Here is a 22,558-nt window from a genome sequence, read left to right on the forward strand (position 1 = left end):
AACTGTGGCGTCGTGTGGCGCAAGTGGTAGAGCGCGCGGCTGTCAAACAATTGGACCCGGGAGCTAATCCCGGGCTGTGGCCAGAGACATGTCCGAACTTGCGCCCCGATGTTGGGAAAGGCACTTTACACGCCTTTCCTCACTTCACTCAGGTGTAAAATGAGTACCTAGCCCATCTAGGGTTAGGGACGTCCCTCGGATAGGACGTTCAAGAAATGGAGGTCCCGTGTTTGGTGAGAGACACACCCCGCGCACGTAAACGAACCCACCACACCTTTCGAAAAAGAGTAGGAGCATGCCCCATGCGATGGTCCAAATCCTTCTGTCTGCAGTTGGTGATTCACTACAAATCACCTGGATGGAGGCTTGGCGAATCTCCATCTTGTATCAGCCATACGGTGAGGGGAGGGGATAAGAGGAATTCAGGAGAACAGTAGCCATAGTTGCGGTGACTACCTTCAATCTAAATGACCATATTTCTTTCTGTTTAAGGGTCATCATCGGCCTCGTGGTTTGTCTCACTATTGTGATGCATGTAGCTCCTGTCGGCGGAAGGAAAATTAGAAGTAAGTCTTGCAGATTATGCCACCTACTTGTGTAATCTATTTGGGTATCAGCTGATGTAATGGGGGCATTATGGAGGTTTGCTCCATGCACCCTCATGTAAAAAAGAATTATGATTTTATGTAAATATGCCATGTGCTACTTTCATGTATCTTTATGTTTTATACGAAGCTTAAGTACTGAACTGAGTGATACGAATGTGTCCACCTTACAGAAACGTGTAAGCCTTTGAACTTTCCGGACACGACAAGTACATGCAACAAGGCTGCAAAGGCAGACGGACGGTACCCCAAAGGAACCGTCTGCACGTTTGACTGCAATGAGGGATGTATAAGGCTACGAGGAGTTAGAGAGAGGGTATGCAAGGTCAGGGGCCGGACGAAATGGTGGACTGGAGGGCGCGGACTGGAGTGTGAATGTGAGTGGTCCGAGGCTCTTTCAAATACATATCTCTAAAGTGGTTTGAGCGCACGACATGTAATTCACATTCCAGTGATTTATCATTATTACACAAAAAACGTTTGTATGCTTTTATATTTATGATCGGTACATTTACAAACACGAACAGCCACCCGTGCAAAACGATTCGCAAGTTTTGACTCTGCATTGACGGCATCTCTGCAAAACATCACATCATGTTATTACCTTCGCCGAGAAGGTTATGCAGAGGGTAGCGTCTGTATGTGTGGGTGTGTAAAGAAGCAGAATAACTGGAGAAGGCCTGGATGGATTGTCTTGATATTTAGTGGGTGGGTAGATATTGAGACCTGGAAATGATTAGATTTGGGGTACCCTAGCGGCTTGTCACGGTACTGCAGTGGAACTTTCTGTTTGGATATCTCGTGTTCTGGACATGCTATGTTCCTGATTTTTCAGTGGTAGATAGCTCTTTGGACAGAGAGTAAGTGATATATGTTTCGGCCCCCTGGTGGCTTTTTTGGAACTGCAGGAGCAGGATTTGCTTCAGACTTTGAAAGGGAATAACTGAAGAAGGGCATGATGAATGGCCATGATCATTGGTTAGTAGATAACTTGAGTGATGATGTACATGATTAGATACTTATTATGCAAATCTGTATCTAATTTGCATAATTCATGAGGAAAGTTTGTACATCCGCCAAATTCCGGCATAGGACTCTCAAACATGTGACACATGTCACTGGGGAAGAGAGAAATATTATTAGATATCAAATATGCAAATGAAGACCTCATCTGCATAATTAATGAGAAAATACTATAACTCAAGATGGGCTTGATGGATGGTCATGATTTTTGGTATGCATATAGCTTACGTGATGCTTTGTGTGATTAGACGACAATTATGCAAATCAGATTCTAATTTGCATAATTAATGAGGAGATTCTAAACACTCGCTGTAATCCATGATATGACTATTAAGATATGTGACATTTGTAACTGAGAAATAGAGGAATCTTGATAGATAGAAAATATGCAAATGAAGACCTAATTTGCATAATTAATGAGACACAACTATCTCAATAATGGTAAATGACGACAATTTCATACTTGTGGCATTTGGAAGTTATGTGAATGTCAACATCGTTGAATAAAATTATTTTTTTCTGCACTCCTAACAATGTTTTTTTCACATGTCGACTTGCCAATTAATGATGTCCAAAGTGCTCCCGGATTTGTCTATTACTGACGACGTTGTCAACAGCTCGGTCACACAGCAAAACATGATATCAATGTGAAACACATGTCCCAGATAATACTGCTATTTCAGCAGAGAACATTGTGAAAACACCCTTTTCCTGAACATGTTCCCTGTCAATTTCATGTATATAAGAACGTGTTGGATTGGAATAACGCAACGTACGTTGTCATGAAAGTATGAGGACTCTGTTATGATATTCCATCAGTATCACCATGAAAAGGCAGTTAGCATGTAGGACTTGATTATTGGACGTTTTCCACTTGCCTTATCAGACCCTCTGACAGCGTAAATTGATGGTCGGACACCATCCAAACGGCAATTGACGATCTGCTGCGTTGTCATGCGAATGCGTTTCAAAGCGACGAATGCGTATTTCATGGCTTTCATGCTCGGTGTGTTTTGGGCCACAAGATCCTTAGAATATTATGTTGCCGTAAAGATACATCACCATTGTAAAGTCGAGCCATGTTCATACTAGTCGTGGAAATGGGCCAACTGCTTTAGGCAATGTAACCATCCTCTGGGACGTGACGGAGACCAATACGTTTCCCTGTTGTGTACGGTGTCGTGCGAGTACTGTAGGTTTATCATTTAGTTATCCGTGGCGTAGTGACCTTTCAAATTACCTCCTTTCAATACATTCTACCTCCACCCTGATCCACCATTTACACTGTTCTTTGCAACCTTGTCAACAAGATTTAACATTAGCCAGCGTAACTCAGTTCACACGTAGAAAAACACTTTTCTAGAAGTAAAACGAAGAAATCTACCCACACCGTACTCGCGCACGGGCTGCTAACTCAAGTATTCCTCTCAACCGCTAGTAACTCAAGCATGCTCCTCTCAACACAAATGCCCGCTTATCACATTAGTAAGATACGTCCTTTTATAGAATGTCCCTCCAAGTTACAGTATAGTCAGTTTGAGTGGATAAAAGTGTTAGAGGGGAGCTTATCAACCATTTTTTATATACTCAGGCAACCCATGTGAAAGGGCACCCAGCCTTCCCGACGATTCCACCAGCGATTGTGATCCAGCCGACCCCCCCTATCCAGCCGGCCACGTATGTATCTTCGACTGCATGGTCGGATACAACAAGACATCTGGTGGGACGAAACTCTGCAAGAACGGAATATGGAGGGGAGACGACATAGTGTGTGAAGGTACCTAATCAAACTCGTATTTTCACCACTGAATGTTTGATAATGTCTGATGAATGTGATTTTGAAAAAGGCCAACTGTGACGAAGTCGAATCTAAATATATAAGTGTGTAACGTACTACTTAAAGCATGAAGTTGTGATACGTACGACTCAAACATTCACCTATCATTATATTGATAACCTAGTTAACGTTTGCATGATATATATCAATATATTCATCTCCAATAGACTTAAATAGTCCTTTGCAATTAATTTTGACGTTGAATTTTTAATGGCAATATTCAGAAAACGCAACAAGTTTCCGGCCATTTCCCTTTGGCAAGTAAAGTTCTCTTTGTTACAGGAAGATTTCGCTAGTGACGAAACCTGCTGAAATGAAATCATCAGACTTTTCGAAGTCGTTAACTTTTAAAATCTCGTGGTGAGCGAAGATTTAGACAGAAATTTTTGTATGTCGTTTCAGACACAGACGAATGTGCCTCTAATCCCTGTCAAAACGGCGCAACTTGCGATGATGAGGTCAACGGCTACACCTGTACTTGTGCTGATGGCTATGAAGGAGTCCACTGTGAAACGGGCAAGTTTTCTCGATCTTTAAAGCTTTCCTATCGTGCACCTGCATTTTTTGCGGCGGTCGTTAGTTTAAGAATGTTTTCAAGAAAAGTATCAAAGTCCTTTGGAAATGCAAGTTCCTGCAACAAGAGAAAGACACCATCCTTTGTGACCATATGACTTGAATCATTCTTTTACTTTTGACATTTGATTTTTAACGGCAATATTCAGAAAACGCAACAAGTTTCCGGCCTTTTCTCTATGGCAAGTAAAGTACTCTTTGGTACAGGAAGATTTCGCTAGGGACGTAAGCTGCTGAAATGAAATCATCAGACTTTTCGAAGTAGTTGACTTTCAAAATCTTATTGGAAGCGAAGATTTAGACAGAACTTTTTGTATGTCGTTTCAGACACAGACGAATGTGCCTCTAATCCCTGTCAAAACGGCGCAACTTGCGATGATGAGGTCAACGGCTACACATGTACTTGTGCTGATGGCTATGAAGGTGTCCACTGTGAAACGGGCAAGTTTTCTCTTTAAAGCTGTAATATAGTACACCTTAAGTAACCTTAAGCTTTTTACGGTAGTCGTTAGTTTAAAGCATGTTTTCAACCAAAAGTATCTAAGTATTCTAGAAATCCAAGTTCTTGCAACAGGAGAAAATCGCCATCCTTTGGGACCATTAGACTTAAATAATCCTTTGCAATTAATTTTGACGTTGGATTTTTAACGGCAATATTCAGAAAACGCAACAAGTTTCCGGCCATTTCTCATTCGCAAGTAAAGTACTCTTTGGTACAGGAAGATTTCGCTAGTGACGTAAACTGCTTAAACGAAATCATCAGACTTTTCAAAGTCATTGACTTTTAAAATCCGGTAGGAAGCGAACGTTTTGACAGACCTTTTTGTATGTCGTTTCAGACAAAGACGAATGTGCCTCTAATCCCTGTCAAAACGGCGCAACTTGCGATGATGAGGTCAACGGCTACACCTGTACTTGTGCTGATGGCTATGAAGGAGTTCACTGTGAAACGGGCAAGTTTTCTCTTTAAAGCTGTAATATCGTACACCTGCAATTTTCTGCGGCGGTCGTTAGTTTAAGAAATGTTTACAACCAAAAGTACCAAGGTCCTTTGGAAACGCAAGTACCTGCAACAGGAGAAAGACACCATCCTTTGTGACCATTAGACTCGAATCATTCTTCAAATTTTGACATTTGATTTTTAACGGCAATATTCAGAAAACGCAACAAGTTTCCGGCCTTTTCTCTTTGGCAAGTAAAGTAATCTTTGGTACAGGAAGATTTCGCTAGTGACGTAAGCTGCTGAAAGGAAGTCATCAGACTTTTCGAATTAGTTGACTTTCAAAATCTTATTGGAATCGAAGATTTAGGCAGACCTTTTTGTATGTCGTTTCAGACACAGACGAATGTGCCTCTAATCCCTGTCAAAACGGCGCAACTTGCGATGATGAGGTCAACGGCTACACCTGTACTTGTGCTGATGGCTATGAAGGAGTTCACTGTGAAACGGGCAAGTTTTCTCGATCTTTAAAGCTGTCCTATCGTACACCTGCAATTTTATGCGGCGGTCGTTAGTTTAAGAATGTTTTCAACAAAAGTATCAAAGTCCTTTGGAAATGCAACTACCTGCAACAGGAGAAAATCACCATCCATTGGGACCATATGACTTAAATAATTCTTTCACTTTTGACATTTGATTTTTAACGGCAATATTCAGAAAACGCAACAAGTTTCCGGCCTTTTTTGGGGGGGCAAGTAAAGTACTCTTTGGTACAGGAAGATTTCGCTAGTGAGGTAAGCTGATGAAATGAAATCATCAGACTTTTCGAATTAGTTGACTTTCAAAATCTTATTGGAAGCGAAGATTTTGACAGACCTTTTTGTATGTCGTTTCAGACACAGACGAATGTGCCTCTAATCCCTGTCAAAACGGCGCAACTTGCGATGATGAGGTCAACGGCTACACATGTACTTGTGCTGATGGCTATGAAGGAGTCCACTGTGAAAAGGGCAAGTTTTCTCGATCTTTAAAGCTGTCGTATCGTACACCTAAAGTAACTTTAAGATTTTTTACGGTAGTCGTTAGTTTAAAGCTTGTTTTCAACCAAAAGTATCTAAGTATTTTAGAAATGCAAGTTCCAGCAACAGGAGAAAATCACCATCCTTTGGGAATATTAGACTTAGATAGTCCTTTGCAATTAATTTTGACGTTGGATTTTTAACGGCAATATTCAGAAAACGCAACAAGTTTCCGGCCTTTTCTTTTTGGCAAGTAAAGTACTCTTTGGTACAGGAAGATTTCGCTAGTGACGTAAGATGCTGAAATGAAATCATCAGACTTTTCGAAGTAGTTGACTTTCAACATCTTATTGGAAGCGAAGATTTAGACAGAACTTTTTGTATGTCGTTTCAGACACAGACGAATGTGCCTCTAATCCCTGTCAAAACGGCGCAACTTGCGATGATGAGGTCAACGGCTACACATGTACTTGTGCTGATGGCTATGAAGGAGTCCACTGTGAAACGGGCAAGTTTTCTCGATCTTTAAAGCTGTCCTATCGTACACCTAAAGTAACCTTAAGATTTTTTACGGTAGTCGTTAGTTTAAAGCATGTTTTCAACCAAAAGTATCTTAGTATTTTAGAAATGCAAGTTCCAGCAACAGGAGAAAATCACCATCCTTTGGGACTATTAAACTTAAATAATCCTTTGCATTTAATTTTGACGTTGGATTTTTAACGGCAATATTCAGAAAACGCAACAAGTTTCCGGCCATTTCTCTTTGGCAAGTAAAGTACTCTTTGGTACAGGAAGATTTCGCTAGTGACGTAAGCTGCTGAAATGAAATCATCAGACTTTTCGAATTAGTTGACTTTCAAAATTTTATTGGAAGCGAAGATTTTGACAGACCTTTTTGTAGTGTGTGAAGGTACCTCATCAAACTTGTGTTTTCACCACCGAATGTTTGATAATGTCTGATGAATGTGATTTTGAAAAAGGCCAGCTGTGATGAAGTCGAATCTAAAGAGATAAGTGTGTAACGTACAACTTAAAGCATAAAGTTGCGATACGTACGACTCAAACATTCACCTATCATCATATTGATAATCTAGTTTGCATGATATATCACAAAATAGTCATCTCCAACAAACTAACACATGACATCAACGTGAAGTTCTCATTTTTGACTTTGTAATATCGTTATATTTTCTGAATAATTATGCAATCAAGTTCCAGGTTAGCAAATTACATATTCATTCATAGCATCCTCTACAATACTCACATGTTACTGCTATATAACACTTAGATCTGTTTTCTAGCTATTGTAGCATTTAGGCAATTTCTTCTTGACACATGATATATGCCTGATGATGTTCATCTTAAACTAACCTGAATGTGTCACTCGTATGAAATCTATTTTGTTTACCACGAAGGTAATATAGCATGATCTCATTGATAAACAACTTATATGATTCTACAAAGCCTAATCTTAAGAACAAGGGTCTTCCTATATTCATAATCATTTCATTCTCAATATGTTTTAGTCCGGCAGGTATAATATGAGGCAGTGGCGCTGATATAAGAAATATTGAAAGGAGAGAGAAGCATAGCCTCCGATGCAGATTCAACCCGGCTGTTTTCATACCGGCCAGCAATAAGAAAAAAATATATAATAGTATAAAAACAATAACTTGAAAAAGAAAACAGCCGGGTTGAGTCTGCATCGGAGGCTAAGAGAAGCACTGATAGCAAAACAGTGTGCGATGCAAAGTAAAGCACTGTGACAATTTGTATCTAATCGATACATGAAGCGCCAAGGCCCATATCATGTGAAGAACATTGCCCAAACTCCAACCCTTTTTAATGTTGATGTGTCCTTAACAAGTAAAAATGTGTTGAATGATACTGTACTATGAAACGGTTAGGGTATTTAGAATATCATGTATAATATGAGTTTGTTTTTCTTTTTTAAGAATCTCTTGTATGTCGTTTCAGATATAGACGAATGTGCCTCTGATCCCTGTGAAAATTACGCAACTTGCGAGGATGAGATCAACGGCTTCAGCTGTACTTGTGCTGCTGGCTATGAAGGAGTTCGTTGTGAAACAGGCATGTTTCCCATGAATGCTGCCTTATCGTACAGTGAAATTTTCTATAGAAAAAGGCTAACTTAATAGCCTGAGTACCAACCTCCGTAGTGACCGCTGGCTCAAAAGAATTCGCTTGCTAACCACGGAGTCTGACCCTGCGCGTATCCGTAACGGCTGTTATTCAGATATTCGTTTAGATTTTGAACGAGCTCGCTGATTGGCCCCATTCGTCTAAGCCCCTCCCCATGCCACACTGTTCTTCGTAACGGGTAGGTTCTAAGAACTGATTAGAGACACCTTGGAACGAAAAATGGCACTACGCAAAGGAGGCCCCGCCCACCGAACGCAGCTCGAATTCTCCTCATTACGTAATAATGAGACAGCCGTTACGGATACGCGCAGGGTCAGACTCCGTGGTTAGCAAGCGAATTCTTTTGAGCCAGCGGTCACTACGGAGGAAGGTACTCAGGCTACTAACTTAAGTCTAATGGTCGCAAATGAAGGTGTTCTTTTCCCGTTGTAGGTACATTTCAAAGGAGTTTAGTACTCTTATCAAAAACATGCTTTAACCCTCACACACCTGAACCTATTTTTGCGACTGAAATGACTGGACGGGGTCAAAAATGACCCCAAAATGTTTTGTTCAGTAAAATCTCCCTTTTCACTTTTTTCGCTGATTGTTATCCGTACATTGCTTCATCAATGTAAGAGGAATGTTTTGGCATGTTTAGGTTTGAAAAATTCCCGTTCATTATCATAATTCATGCAAAAAGATCAGAAGGACCACGGAGCTATCCCTATTCAGACCAGGAGGGGATTTTTAAAGCTCACGCCAAATTCCATGTAGCATAACTAATGAACAGCTTACGCGAGAGCCACCAAAGTTGGTGACTTTTCATTTATGTCCCTAACAAAATTTTCAAATTATAAAGTAGGTTCATCGTTTTTGGTGTTGCCATGGCAACAGGTTTTTGACAGGCATATTTTGCCAAATTTGCTAATTTCAGTTAAAACAATGTCGTTTCGAGGCTTTGTTAGTACGCCAAATGTATTTTCTTACATTGTTATCATCTTCTGTAATCCAATGTAACTTTTATGATTTATAATTAATATTCTATGCTGATTTGATGACGTCATCGGTCAAAATCCAAAATGGATAGCATAACATAAAATGACGTCATAATGACGTCATATTACGTCATTATGACATAAAATTTATTCTGATAATATCGATTTACATGTGCATCATCCTCTGAAAATTTGGTGGTCATATGATAAGTAGTTGAGGAGTTAACGTTACAGAGGGCAGGTCTAAAAAACAGCACATTATTTTTGCTGGTGTCAAAAATAACCCAGAGGACTCAACCCAGACTTACCAATATAATGTCAACAGTATTGTGCCGATCTCCCTAGAAAATTAGGAGAGGTTAGAAAAGATGTCTACTGACAAAGTCACGGAAGGAATTTTTTATAGATAAAAGATGTTCAAGTAGCACGTCAAAATCCACGCCTGCGGTCAGAAATGACCCCGTTCAGGTGTATAAGTGTTAACCTAACGACCGCTGTCTCAAAACTACAAAAGAATACCTAGATAGATTTCAAAGGTGGATAGCCCCTTGTGCTTCAGTAGTTCCTTTCCTTTTAGCTGTAATCTCTCCCTATCCCTTTAACTGGAAACCTAGCTTCAGAACTTGTCGTACAGAATAAGCCCTTTATTACCGACGCTCCACCCTCAATCAGTTATTAACTGCTAAGCTCTAAATATCAGTGGATCACAAAAACCTTCTGAACGACGAAAATACAATTTCTATAATTTTTCTGGAGACACATTAACTGCCATCCCAATATGTCAATACAGATATCGACGACTGTGTATCTGTGACCTGTCAAAATGGCGGCACTTGCCTTGATGGCGTCGACAACTACACCTGTGATTGTGTTACTGGCTATGATGGAGACCATTGCGAAAATGGTAAATACTACTATTATAAGGGTGATATCATTTTTTTTCTGTTTCTAAGAGCCCTCTCTACAAAATACACGACTATGTCCTGGCGACGTTTTACCGTCATGTAGTTATTTACTGCAAAGCTCTCGTATCAATGGATCACAACAACCTTCTTAACGACGAAAGTACAATTTCTATAATTTTGGAGTGCAAAGCGTTTGTACAGGATCTTTCTGGAGGCACATTAACTGCCATCCCAATATGTCAATACAGATATCGACGACTGTGCATCTGTGACCTGTCAAAATGGCGGCACTTGCCTTGATGGCGTCGACAGCTACGCCTGTGATTGTGTTGCTGGCTATGATGGAGATTATTGTGAAAATGGTAAATACTACTATAATAACGGTGAAATCATTTTTTTACGGTTTCTAAAAGTCCTCGCTACAAACTACAAGACTATGTCCTAGCGACGTTTTACTGTCATTCAGCTATTAACTGCAAAGCTCTCGTATCAGTGGATCCCAACAACCATCTTAACGACGAAAATACAATTTCTATAATTTTGGGAGGTGCATACCATTTGTACAGGATTTTTCTGAAGGCACATTAACTGCCATCCCAATATGTCAATACAGACATCGACGACTGTGCATCTGTGACCTGTCAAGATGGTGGCACTTGCATAGACGGCGTCGACAGCTACGCCTGTGATTGTGTTGCTGGCTATGATGGAGACCATTGCGAAAATGGTAAGTACTCCTAATATAACGGTGATATCATTTTTTTCGATTTCTATGACCCCTCTCTAAAAAATACACGACTTACTCCTACCAATATTTTACTGTCATTCAGCTATTAACTGCAAAGCTCTCGTATCAGTGGATCCCAACAACCTTCTCAACGACGAAAATACAATTCCTATACTTAAGGAAGGTGCATAGCATTTGTACAGGATTTTTCTGGAGGCACATCAAATGCCATCCCAATATTTCAATACAGACATCGACGACTGTGTATCTGTGACCTGTGAAAATGGCGGCACTTGCCTTGACGGCGTCGACAGCTACACCTGTGATTGTGTTGCTGGCTATGATGGAGACCATTGTGAAAATGGTAAGTACTAACTATTATAACCGTTACGGTGAAATCATTTTTTTTCGATTTCTAAGAGTCCTCTCTACAAAATACACGACTATGTCCTAGCGACGTTTTAATGTCATTCAGTTATTAACTGCAAAGCTCTCGTATCAGTGGATCACAACAACCATCTTAATGACGAAATTACAATTTCTATAATTTTGAGAGATGCATAGCATTTGTACACGATTTTTCTGGAGGCACTTTAACTGCCATCCCAATATGTCAATACAGACATCGACAACTGTGCATCTGTGACCTGTGCAAATGGCGGCACTTGCCTTGACGGCGTCGACAGCTACACATGTAATTGTATTGCTGGCTATGATGGAGACCATTGCGAAAATGGTAAGTACTACTATCATATCGGTGAAGTCATTTTTTATTTGATTTTCAAGAGCCCTCTCTACAAACTACACGACTGTGTCCAAGCGACGTTTTACTGTCATTCAGATATACCTGCAAAGCTCTCGTATCAGTGGATCACAACAACCATCTTAATGACGAAAATACAATTTCTATAATTTTGAGTGATGCATAGCATTTGTACACGATTTTTCTGGAGGCATAGTAACTGCCATCCCAATATGTCAATACAGATATCGACGACTGTGTATCTGTGACCTGTCAAAATGGCGGCACTTGCATTGACGGCGTCGACAGCTACACCTGTGATTGTGTTGCCGGCTATGATGGAGACCATTGCGAAAATGGTAAATACTACTATTATAAGGGTGATATAATTTTTTTTCTGTTTCTAAGAGCCCTCTCTACAAAATACACGACTATGTCCTAGCGACGTTTTACCGTCATGTAGTTATTTACTGCAAAGCTCTCCTATCAATGGATCACAACAACCTTCTTAACGACGAAAGTACAATTTCTATGATTTTGGAGTGCATAGCATTTGTACAGGATCTTTCTGGAGGCACATTAACTGTCATCCCAATATGTCAATACAGATATCGACGACTGTGCATCTGTGACCTGTCAAAATGGGGGCACTTGCCTTGATGGCGTCGACAGCTACGCCTGTGATTGTGTTGCTGGCTATGATGGAGACCATTGTGAAAATGGTAAATACTACTATAATAACGGTGAAGTCATTTTTTACGGTTTCTAAAAGTCTTCGCTACAAACTACAAGACTATGCCCTAGCCACGTTTTACTGTCATTCAGCTATTAACTGCAATGCTCTCGTATCAGTGGATCCCAACAACCATCTTAACGACGAAAATACAATTTCTATAATTTGGGGAGGTGCATAGCATTTGTACAGGATTTTTCTGGAGGCACATTAACTGCCATCCCAATATGTCAATACAGACATCGACGACTGTGCATCTGTGACCTGTGAAAATGGCGGCACTTGCCTTGACGGCGTCGACAGCTACGCCTGTGATTGTGTTGCTGGCTATGATGGAGACCATTGCGAAAATGGTAAGTACTAACTATTATAACCGTTACGGTGAAATCATTCTTTTTTCGATTTCTAAGAGCCCTGTCTACAAAATACACGACTATGTCCTACCGACGTTTTACTGTCATTCAGCTATTAACTGCAAAGCTCTCGTATCAGTGGATCCCAACAATCTTCTTAACGACGAAAATACAATTTCTATAATTTTGGGAGGTGGATAGCATTTGTACAAGATTTTTCTGAGGCACATTAACTGCCATCCCAATATGTCAATACAGATATCGACGACTGTGTATCTGTGACCTGTGAAAATGGCGGCACTTGCCTTGACGGCGTCGACAGCTACACCTGTGATTGTGTTTCTGGCTTTGATGGAGACCATTGCGAAAATGGTAAGTACTCCTAATATAACGGTGAAATCATTTTTTTTCGACTTCGAAGTGTCCTGTCTCCAAAATACATGATTATGTCCTAGCGACTTTTACCGTCATGCAGTTATCAACTGCAAAGCTCTCGTAGCAATGAGTCACAACAACCATCTTAACGACAAAATTCATTTTTTTTAATTTTGGAGGTGCATAGCATTTGTACAGGATTTATCTGGAGGCACATTAACTGCCATTCCAATATGTTAATACAGACATCGACGACTGTGCATCTGTGACCTGTGAAAATGGCGGCACTTGCCTTGACGGCGTCGACAGCTACACCTGTGATTGTGTTGCTGGCTATGATGGAGACCATTGCGAAAATGGTAAGTACTACTATCATAACGATGAAATCATATTTTTATTTGATTTTCAAGAACTCTGTCTACAAACTTCACGACTGTGTCAAAGCGACGTTTTACTGTCTTTCAGATATTAACTGCAAAGCTCTCGTATCAGTGAATCACAACAGCCATCTTAACGAAGAAAATACAATTTCTTTAATTTTGGGAGGTGCATAGCATTTGTACAGGATTTATCTGGAGGCACATTAACTGCCATCCCAATATGTCAATACAGACATCGACGACTGTGCATCTGTGACTTGTCAAAATGGCGGCACTTGCATAGACGGCGTCGACAGCTACACCTGTGATTGTGTTGCTGGCTATGATGGAGACCTTTGCGAAAATGGTAAGTACTCCTAATACAACGGTGAAATCATTTTTTCTCGATTTCGAAGAGTCCTGTCTCCAAATTACACGACTATGTCCTAGCGACGTTTTACCGTCATTCAGTTATTAACTGCAAAGCTCTCGTATCAGTGGATCACAACAGCCCTCTTAACAACAAAATACAATTCTTATTATTTTGGGAGGTGCATAGCATTTGTACAGGATTTTTCTGGAGGCACTTTAACTGCCATCCCAATATGTCAATACAGACATTGACGACTGTGTATCTGTGACCTGTCAAAATGGCGGCACTTGCCTTGACGGCGTCGACAGCTACACCTGTGATTGTGTTGCTGGCTATGATGGAGACCATTGCGAAAATGGTAAATACTACTATCATAACGGTGAAATCATTTTTTTATTTGATTTTCAAGAGCCCTCTCTACAAACTTCACGACTGTGTCAAAGAGACGTTTTACTGTCATTTAGATATTAACTGCAAAGCTCTCGTATCAGTGGATCACAACAACCATCTTAACGAAGAAAATGCAATATCTTTAATTTTGGGAGGTGCATAGCATTTGTACAGGATTTATCTGGAGGCACATTAACTGCCATCCCAATATGTCAATACAGACATCGACGACTGTGCATCTGTGACCTGTGAAAATGGCGGCACTTGCCTTGATGGCGTCGACAGCTTCACCTGTGATTGTGTTTCTGGCTATGATGGAGACCTTTGCGAAAATGGTAAGTACTACTATCATAACGGTGAAATCATTTTTTTATTTGATTTTCAAGAGCCCTCTCTACAAACTTCACGACTGTGTCAAAGAGACGTTTTACTGTCATTCAGATATTAACTGCAAAGCTCTCGTATCAGTGGATCACAACAGCCATCTTAACGAAGAAAATACAATTTCTTTAATTTTGGGAGGTGCATAGCATTTGTACAGGATTAATCTGGAGGCACATTAACTGCCATCCCAATATGTCAATACAGACATCGACGACTGTGCATCTGTGACCTGTGAAAATGGCGGCACTTGCCTTGATGGCGTCGACAGCTTCACCTGTGATTGTGTTGCTGGCTATGATGGAGATCATTGTGAAAATGGTAAGTACTAACTATTATAACCGTTACGGTGAAATCATTTTTTTTCGATTTCTAAGAGCCCTGTCTACAAAATACACGACTATGTCCTACCGACGTTTTACTGTCATTCAGCTATTAACTGCAAAGCTCTCGTATCAGTGGATCACAACAACCATCTTAACGAAGAAAATACAATTTCTTTAATTTTGGGAGGTGCATAGCATTTGTACAGGATTTTTCTGGAGGCACATTAACTGCCATCCTGATATGTCAATACAGATATCGACGACTGTGCATCTGTGACCTGTCAAAATGGCGGCACTTGCCTTGATGGCGTCGACAGCTACGCCTGTGATTGTGTTGCTGGCTATGATGGAGACCATTGCGAAAATGGTAAGTACTCCTAATATAACGGTGAAATCATTTTTTTTCGACTTCGAAGAGTCCTCTCTTCAAAATACACGATTATGTCCTAGCGACGTTTTACCGCTATTGAGTCACAACAACCTTCTTAACAACAAAATACAATTTTCATAATTTTGGAGGTGCATAGCATTTGTACAGGATTTTTCTGGAGGCACATTAACTGCCATCCCAATACGTCAATACAGACATCGACGACTGTGTATCTGTGACCTGTGAAAATGGTGGCACTTGCATTGACGGCGTCGACAGCTACGCCTGTGATTGTGTTGCTGGCTATGATGGAGACTATTGCGAAAATGGTAAGTACTCCTAATATAACGGTGAAATTATTTTTTTTTTCGACTTCGAAGAGTCCTGTCTCCAAAATACTCGATTATGTCCTAGCGACGTTTTACCGTCATTGAGTCACAACAACCTTCTTAACAACAAAATACAATTTTTATAATTTTGGGAGGTGCATAGCATTTGAACACAATTTTTCTGGAGGCACATTAACTGCCATCCTAATATGTCAACACAGACATCGACGACTGTGCATCTGTGACCTGTGAAAATGGTGGCACTTGTATTGACGGCGTCGACAGCTACACCTGTGATTGTGTTTCTGGCTATGATGGAGACCATTGTGAAAATGGCAAGTACTACTAATATTACGTTGATATCATTTTTTACTTAATTTCTAAGAGCCATCTCTATAAACTACACGACTATGTCCTAGCGACGTTTTACCGTCATTCAGTTATCAACTGCAAAGCTCTCGTATCAGTGGATCACAACAACCTTCTTAACGACGAAAATACGATTTCTATACTTAAGGAAGGTGCATAGCATTTATACAGGATTTTTCTGGAGGCACATCAACTGCCATCCCAATATGTCAATACAGACATCGACGACTGTGCATCTGTGACCTGTGAAAATGGCGGCACTTGCCTTGACGGCGTCGACAGCTACACCTGTGATTGTGTTTCTGGCTATGATGGAGACCTTTGCGAAAATGGTAAGTACTACTATCATAACGGTGAAATCATTTTTTTATTTGATTTTCAAGAGCCCTCTCTACAAACTTCACGACTGTGTCAAGCGACATTCTACTGTCATTCAGATATTAACTGCAAAGCTCTCGTATCAGTGGATCACAACAACCATCTTAACGAAGAAAATACAATTTCTTAAATTTTGGGAGGTGCATAGCATTTGTACAAGATTTATCTGGAGGCACATTAACTGCCATCCCAATATGTCAATACAGATATCGACGACTGTGCATCTGTGACCTGTGAAAATGGCGGCACTTGCCTTGACGGCGTCGACAGCTACACCTGTGATTGTGTTTCTGGCTATGATGGAGATCATTGTGAAAATGGTAAGTACTAACTATTATAACCGTTCCGGTGAAATCATTTTTTTTTTCGATTTCTAAGATCCCTCTCTACAAAATACCGACTATGTCCTACCGACGTTTTACTGTCATTCAGCTATTAACTTCAAAGCTCTCGTATCAGTGGATCCCAACAACCATCTTTACGACGAAAATACAATTTCTATAATTTTGGGAGATGCATAGCATTTGTACACGATTTTTCTGGAGACACATTAACTGCCATCCTAATATGTCAATACAGATATCGACGACTGTGCATCTGTGACCTGTCAAAATGGCGGCACTTGCCTTGATGGCGTCGACAGCTACGCCTGTTATTGTGTTGCTGGCTATGATGGAGACCATTGCGAAAATGGTAGTACTCATAATATAACGGTGAAATCATTTTTTTCGACTTCGAAGAGTCCTGTCTCCAAAATACACGATTATGTCCTAGCGACGTTTTACCGTCATTGAGTCACAACAACCATCTTAACAACAAAATACAATTTTCATAATTTTGGAGGTGCATAGCATTTGAACACAATTTTTCTGGAGGCACATTAACTGCCATCCCAATATGTCAATACAGATATCGACGACTGTGCATCTGTGACCTGTGAAAATGGTGGCACTTGCATTGACGGCGTCGACAGCTACGCCTGTGATTGTGTTGCTGGCTATGATGGAGACCATTGCGAAAATGGTAAGTACTCCTAATATAACGGTGAAATCATTTTTTTTCGACTTCGAAGAGTCCTGTCTCCAAAATACACGATTATGTCCTAGCGACGTTTTACCGTCATTGAGTCACAACAACCTTCTTAACAACAAAATACAATTTTTATAATTTTGGAGGTGCATAGCATTTGAACACAATTTTTCTGGAGGCACATTAACTGCCATCCTAATATGTCAATACAGACATCGACGACTGTGTATCTGTGACCTGTGAAAATGGTGGCACTTGCATTGACGGCGTCGACAGCTACACCTGTGATTGTGTTGCTGGCTATGATGGAGACCATTGTGAAAATGGCATGTACTACTAATATTACGTTGATATCATTTTTTACTTAATTTCTAAGAGCCATCTCTATAAACTACACGACTATGTCCTAGCGACGTTTTACCGTCATTGAGTTATTAACTGCAAAGTTCTCGTATCAGTGAATCACAACAACCTTCTTAACGACGAAAATACAATTTCTATACTTAAGGAAGGTGCATAGTATTTGTACAGGATTTTTCTGGAGGCACATCAACTGCCATCCCAATATTTCAATACAGACATCGACGACTGTGCATCTGTGACCTGTGAAAATGGCGGCACTTGCCTTGACGGCGTCGACAGCTACACCTGTGATTGTGTTGCTGGCTATGATGGAGACCATTGCGAAAATGGTAAGTACTACTATCATAACGGTGAAATCATTTTTCATTCCTTACATTTGACATAGCCTTCTCTACACAATACAATTCTATGTCCCAGCGACGTTCTACTGTCATTCAATAATTAAATTGAATATTTTTGTATCAGCAGATCGCAACATCTTTGGGAGATGCCTACACACACACAAACACTTTACACGATTTTCCTGCAGACGCATATTAACTGCCATCCCAATATATCAATACAGACATCGACGACTGTGCATCTGTGACCTGTCAAAATGGCGGCACTTGCATTGACGGCGTCGACAGCTACACCTGTGATTGTGTTAATGGCTATGATGGAGACCATTGTGAAAATGGTAAATACTACTATTATAACCGTTACGGTGAAATCATTTTTTATTAATTTCTAAGAGCCCTCTCTACAAACTACAAGACTTTGTCCTAGCGAAGTTTTACTGTCATTCAGTTATTAACTGCAAAGCTCTCGTATCAGTTGATCACAACAACCTTCTTAACGACGAAAATACAATTTCTATAGTTTTTGGAGGTGCATAGCATTTGTACAGGATTTATCTGGAGGCACATTAACTGCCATCCCGATATGTCAATATATACAGACATCGACGACTGTGCATCTGTGACCTGTCAAAATGGCGGCACTTGCCTTGACGGCGTCGACAGCTACGCCTGTGATTGTGTTGCTGGCTATGATGGAGACCATTGTGAAAATGGTAAGTGCTCCTATTATAACGGTGAAATCATTTTTTTCGGGTTCTAAGACCCCTCTCTACAAAATACACAACTATACCCTAGCGACGTTTTACTGTCATATAGCTATTAAATGCAAAGCTCTCGTATCAGTGGATCCCAACAACCTTCTTAACAACAAAATACAATTTCTATAATTTTGGGAGGTGCATAGCATTTGTACACGATTTTTCTGGAGGCACATTAACTGCCATCCCAATATTTCAATACAGATATCGACGACTGTGCATCTGTGACCTGTGAAAATGGCGGCACTTGCATTGACGGCGTCGACAGCTACACCTGTGATTGTGTTGCTGGCTATGATGGAGACCATTGTGCAAACGGTAAGTACTCCTATGATAATGGTTATTTGTTTTTACGTTTCTGATAGCCTTCTCTAGAAAATGCATGACTATGTCCTAGCGACGGTCTCATATCGGGTAATCATCGACTGGAAGTTTCTTGCATCATTGGTATTTAAACAGCTTTTATATCAACGAAACTTAACTTAGATTGTATTGGGAGGTGAATGGCATTTAATGTTATCCTAATATGTCAATACAGACATTGACGACTGTGCTTCTGTAACCTGTCAAAATGGCGGCACTTGCCTTGACGGCGTCGACAGCTACACGTGTGATTGTGTTGCTGGCTATGATGGAGACCATTGTGAAAATGGTAGGTACTCCTATTATAACGTTGAAATCATTTTTTATTCCTTAGATTTCACATAGCTTTCTCTACACAATACAAGTCTATATCCTAGCGACGTTCTACTGTCATTCAATTATTAACTGGAATATTCTAGTATCAGCGGATCACAACATCTTTCTTATCGACCACAATACAACTTGATCGCATTGGGAGATGCATAGCACTTTACACGATTTTCCTGGAGACACATTAACTGCCATCCCACTATGTCAATACAGACATCGACGACTGTGCATCTGTGACCTGTCAAAATGGCGGCACTTGCCTTGACGGCGTCGACAGCTACACCTGTGATTGTGCTCCCGGCTTTTTTGGAGATCACTGCGAAACGGGCAAGTTTTCCCATTATCGCACAATGCGGTTTTAGGTCGAGTTTTCTTAATGCTGAAAGGGTTTTTAACCACGTTGTTATTTAAGTGCACAATAGATAATGCAATTGGTAAGTATTGCAATTTCTAACAATAGGAGCAGATAACTGTTGTTTGCGACTATTATGACTTTATATTAGTATATGATACCTGTTCGACGACGTTATTAAGAAAACAGAGCAAGTACTTAGCCAGTTTTCTTTTTCATGTAGTTTGTTGTACCAGCAGACGTTGTAGTCAACGAAAGCTGCTTTAAAAATCACAAGAGGTTCTTGGAAGATTTGACTTTAAAAATGTTGAATATCATCGCAAGCGTTTTTGACAGGGCTTGCTTGCTTGCTTGTTTTATCAATTTCATAGCTACATGTAATTTGAGTCGATTTGTTTATACTATAGCTAGTAATGTCTGAATGTTTCCCCCAGGAAAGAAATCTTAAAACATTTGGCAACTTTCCGCAGAAACCGTTGTATTAGAAATTGTCATCGTTACAGTCTCGGTTACACCACATGTCTAAGGAAAAACAGCCACCCAAGTGTTGGCTAACAAACAAAAACTTGTAGAACACAATAGTAACGCCTATGTATTTAACATTCTTGCAAATATTTATTCGTCTCGTGGTACTCATAATGTGATATCAAATAAGGTGCATTTATTTATTGTTGCTAGTCTGTTCAAAAGATCATTGAGAATTTTGATTTGCTCTGTTGACAACCATTTATTCATAACGCGAATACAGAATTAGAACACGCTGTTTTATTCAACACCTGAACAGATCGATTTTATCCAACTGTACAGCGGGCTGCTCTGGCAGTTATGACCCACCAGAAGGCAGAAGGATGGTCATCTTCTGTTCTGGTTCAGGCCCGCCGTACCTTCTCGGCACACTTTGCATCCACTGGTGCAAAAATGCGGACGGCTTTTTTCGCCAGTCTGGGGACGAGTCCAGGACGTGCCAAGAAGGAGGGATTTGGAGTGGAGATGATCTAGTGTGCGTTGGTAAGTGTTAAAACGGTAACTATACAGATGACACTTAATTGTAGGAGAAGAGCTTGCATGGTCTTTCTGTTTTCATTGAGGTTGTAGATAGTAACGTGTTATTTGAATGTGACAAACATATCTATCTATATCATCTATCTATATCTACCTATCTATCTATTGATTCGACTTGTTTTATACTTGGGAAATCATTCTTTGCCCTCTTAATGTGAACTTTGAATCATTCTTTGCCCTCTTAACTTGAACTACCTTTCGTCATTTCTATTTCTTCAAAAGATTATCTTGTAGATATCGAAATATTTAGGAAATGTTACGTGCCATTGTGTATTAAATGATTATGGTACATGTTTCGTCGGTATTACAGAAATGTACAACACACAGTTTCTATCCTACCTACCCATGAATTAGATTTGCACTCACGCCTGTTTTTTACACCTTCTTCTTACAGATCATTATGAAGACCTAACAGGTGAGTTTCATTTTCTTAGAATACTTAAAGGTAAAAGTAATTTCTCATACAATGATTTTTCCAAGGATTGTTTTCTTATCTGTCTTATTACAACTTTATACATTACCTAAAGTTAAGTTGAAGGCAATGAGAAGACAGTTGAACCTAAATAAACATTCCTTTACACAAAGAAGAAACCCTATCGACGTGAATCAACGAACATTCCTTAACGCCAACTGAGCAATAAATTACGTTAGCACATGTCAGTGAAAAGGCCTGGTCTGTCAGAAAGATCATTTGGATTTGAACTTCACTGTTTACTTGTCATACATTCGTCACGCGAATACAAAATTAGAACACGTTGTTTTATTCAGCAACTGATTCATTTCATCCAACTGTACAGTGGCCTGCCTTGCCAGGACTGACCCACCAGAAAACGAAAGGGGGAGCGTGTTCTGTGATAATCCAGGTCCGCTGTACAAAATCGGCACAGTCTGCATCTACTCGTGCAATGAGACGAAAGGTTTTTTCCAAAAGTCTGGGGACGAGTCCAGGACGTGCCACAACGGGACATGGGATGGAGATGATCTAGTGTGCGCTGGTAAGTGTCGAAAACAGATCAGATGACACGTCATTGATGAAGAGGGGTTTGCGGTCTCTCTTTTCCTTAATTTTGATTTGTCGACAGTAACATCTTCTTTGAATTAATTTGAACTCTATTTCATGATATAACATTCCTTTAAGAGCGTAAACAGTGCTATGACATACGTTGTAGCTAAGTCCGTCTTTTCCCAAGCATTTGACCTGTTTTATATGTGGGCAATCATCCTTTGTACATTTTAAGCCGGGAACTTTAACTATCTTTCGGATTCTCTTCTTTAAAAGAAGTCCTGATGGAGCGCACGTTAGATATGATTTCAATGTTTCGGAAATTTTCCTGCTAGTGTTGATCGGACGAATTACGTATACGTCAACATTTTCTGCATTTTTGATATGTATGAAGGTTTTTTTAAGGCCTAAGTTAAAGCATGATGAAAATGTTGTTATAAAAGTTGATGTATAGGGCGGTGCCCATCTCCGTTTCATAGCCCTGGGCCACACTGTGGTGCAATCACTGTAGCAGGGGTCTAGTCCACTGGAAGTGAAGTGTGTTTAACTTCCATACTGTTTCAGAAGTATGTACCATTTTTATAAAGTCTTTGGTATGACTCAACGCGCCTCTTGTCCAGAGGTGTCCTTCTGGTCCAGGTAATTTGAACAGGATGTAGTGAGAGGAAGAAGGCGCAGACCAACACACCACAGGGACACCCCAAATATTA

General features: G+C 40.2%; 1 protein-coding gene across 43 annotated transcripts in view; it reads left to right on the plus strand.

Annotated features, from left to right (window-relative positions):
• The window catches only part of LOC136430179 (fibropellin-1-like), a 62,737-nt gene that overhangs the window by 15,416 nt on the left and 24,763 nt on the right, over window positions 1-22,558 (plus strand). For 3 of the 43 annotated variants that reach the window (XR_010754857.1, XM_066420520.1, XM_066420521.1), the window contains exons 2-41: window positions 493-566; window positions 779-982; window positions 3,220-3,405; window positions 3,868-3,981; window positions 4,366-4,479; window positions 5,375-5,488; window positions 5,875-5,988; window positions 6,392-6,505; window positions 7,975-8,088; window positions 9,928-10,041; window positions 10,291-10,404; window positions 10,656-10,769; window positions 11,020-11,133; window positions 11,392-11,505; window positions 11,757-11,870; window positions 12,120-12,233; window positions 12,484-12,597; window positions 12,856-12,969; window positions 13,218-13,331; window positions 13,585-13,698; window positions 13,949-14,062; window positions 14,316-14,429; window positions 14,683-14,796; window positions 15,055-15,168; window positions 15,387-15,500; window positions 15,722-15,835; window positions 16,088-16,201; window positions 16,454-16,567; window positions 16,827-16,940; window positions 17,157-17,270; window positions 17,489-17,602; window positions 17,855-17,968; window positions 18,205-18,318; window positions 18,580-18,693; window positions 18,943-19,056; window positions 19,277-19,390; window positions 19,645-19,758; window positions 20,591-20,791; window positions 21,240-21,260; window positions 21,643-21,840. Coding sequence is in view for 42 of the 43 variants with exons in the window: in XM_066420520.1 (XP_066276617.1) it covers window positions 493-566; window positions 779-982; window positions 3,220-3,405; window positions 3,868-3,981; window positions 4,366-4,479; window positions 5,375-5,488; window positions 5,875-5,988; window positions 6,392-6,505; window positions 7,975-8,088; window positions 9,928-10,041; window positions 10,291-10,404; window positions 10,656-10,769; window positions 11,020-11,133; window positions 11,392-11,505; window positions 11,757-11,870; window positions 12,120-12,233; window positions 12,484-12,597; window positions 12,856-12,969; window positions 13,218-13,331; window positions 13,585-13,698; window positions 13,949-14,062; window positions 14,316-14,429; window positions 14,683-14,796; window positions 15,055-15,168; window positions 15,387-15,500; window positions 15,722-15,835; window positions 16,088-16,201; window positions 16,454-16,567; window positions 16,827-16,940; window positions 17,157-17,270; window positions 17,489-17,602; window positions 17,855-17,968; window positions 18,205-18,318; window positions 18,580-18,693; window positions 18,943-19,056; window positions 19,277-19,390; window positions 19,645-19,758; window positions 20,591-20,791; window positions 21,240-21,260; window positions 21,643-21,840 (4,760 nt within the window). In the remaining variant the exon portion in view is untranslated. The remainder of the gene's footprint in view (window positions 1-492; window positions 567-778; window positions 983-3,219; window positions 3,406-3,867; window positions 3,982-4,365; window positions 4,480-5,374; window positions 5,489-5,874; window positions 5,989-6,391; window positions 6,506-7,974; window positions 8,089-9,927; window positions 10,042-10,290; window positions 10,405-10,655; window positions 10,770-11,019; window positions 11,134-11,391; window positions 11,506-11,756; window positions 11,871-12,119; window positions 12,234-12,483; window positions 12,598-12,855; window positions 12,970-13,217; window positions 13,332-13,584; window positions 13,699-13,948; window positions 14,063-14,315; window positions 14,430-14,682; window positions 14,797-15,054; window positions 15,169-15,386; window positions 15,501-15,721; window positions 15,836-16,087; window positions 16,202-16,453; window positions 16,568-16,826; window positions 16,941-17,156; window positions 17,271-17,488; window positions 17,603-17,854; window positions 17,969-18,204; window positions 18,319-18,579; window positions 18,694-18,942; window positions 19,057-19,276; window positions 19,391-19,644; window positions 19,759-20,590; window positions 20,792-21,239; window positions 21,261-21,642; window positions 21,841-22,558) is intronic. The other 40 variants (XM_066420539.1, XM_066420538.1, XM_066420537.1 and 37 more) reach the window with 40 other exon arrangements.

This window comes from Branchiostoma lanceolatum, chromosome 3, assembly GCF_035083965.1.
Source record: "Branchiostoma lanceolatum isolate klBraLanc5 chromosome 3, klBraLanc5.hap2, whole genome shotgun sequence".
NCBI classification, from domain to species: domain Eukaryota; kingdom Metazoa; phylum Chordata; class Leptocardii; order Amphioxiformes; family Branchiostomatidae; genus Branchiostoma; species Branchiostoma lanceolatum.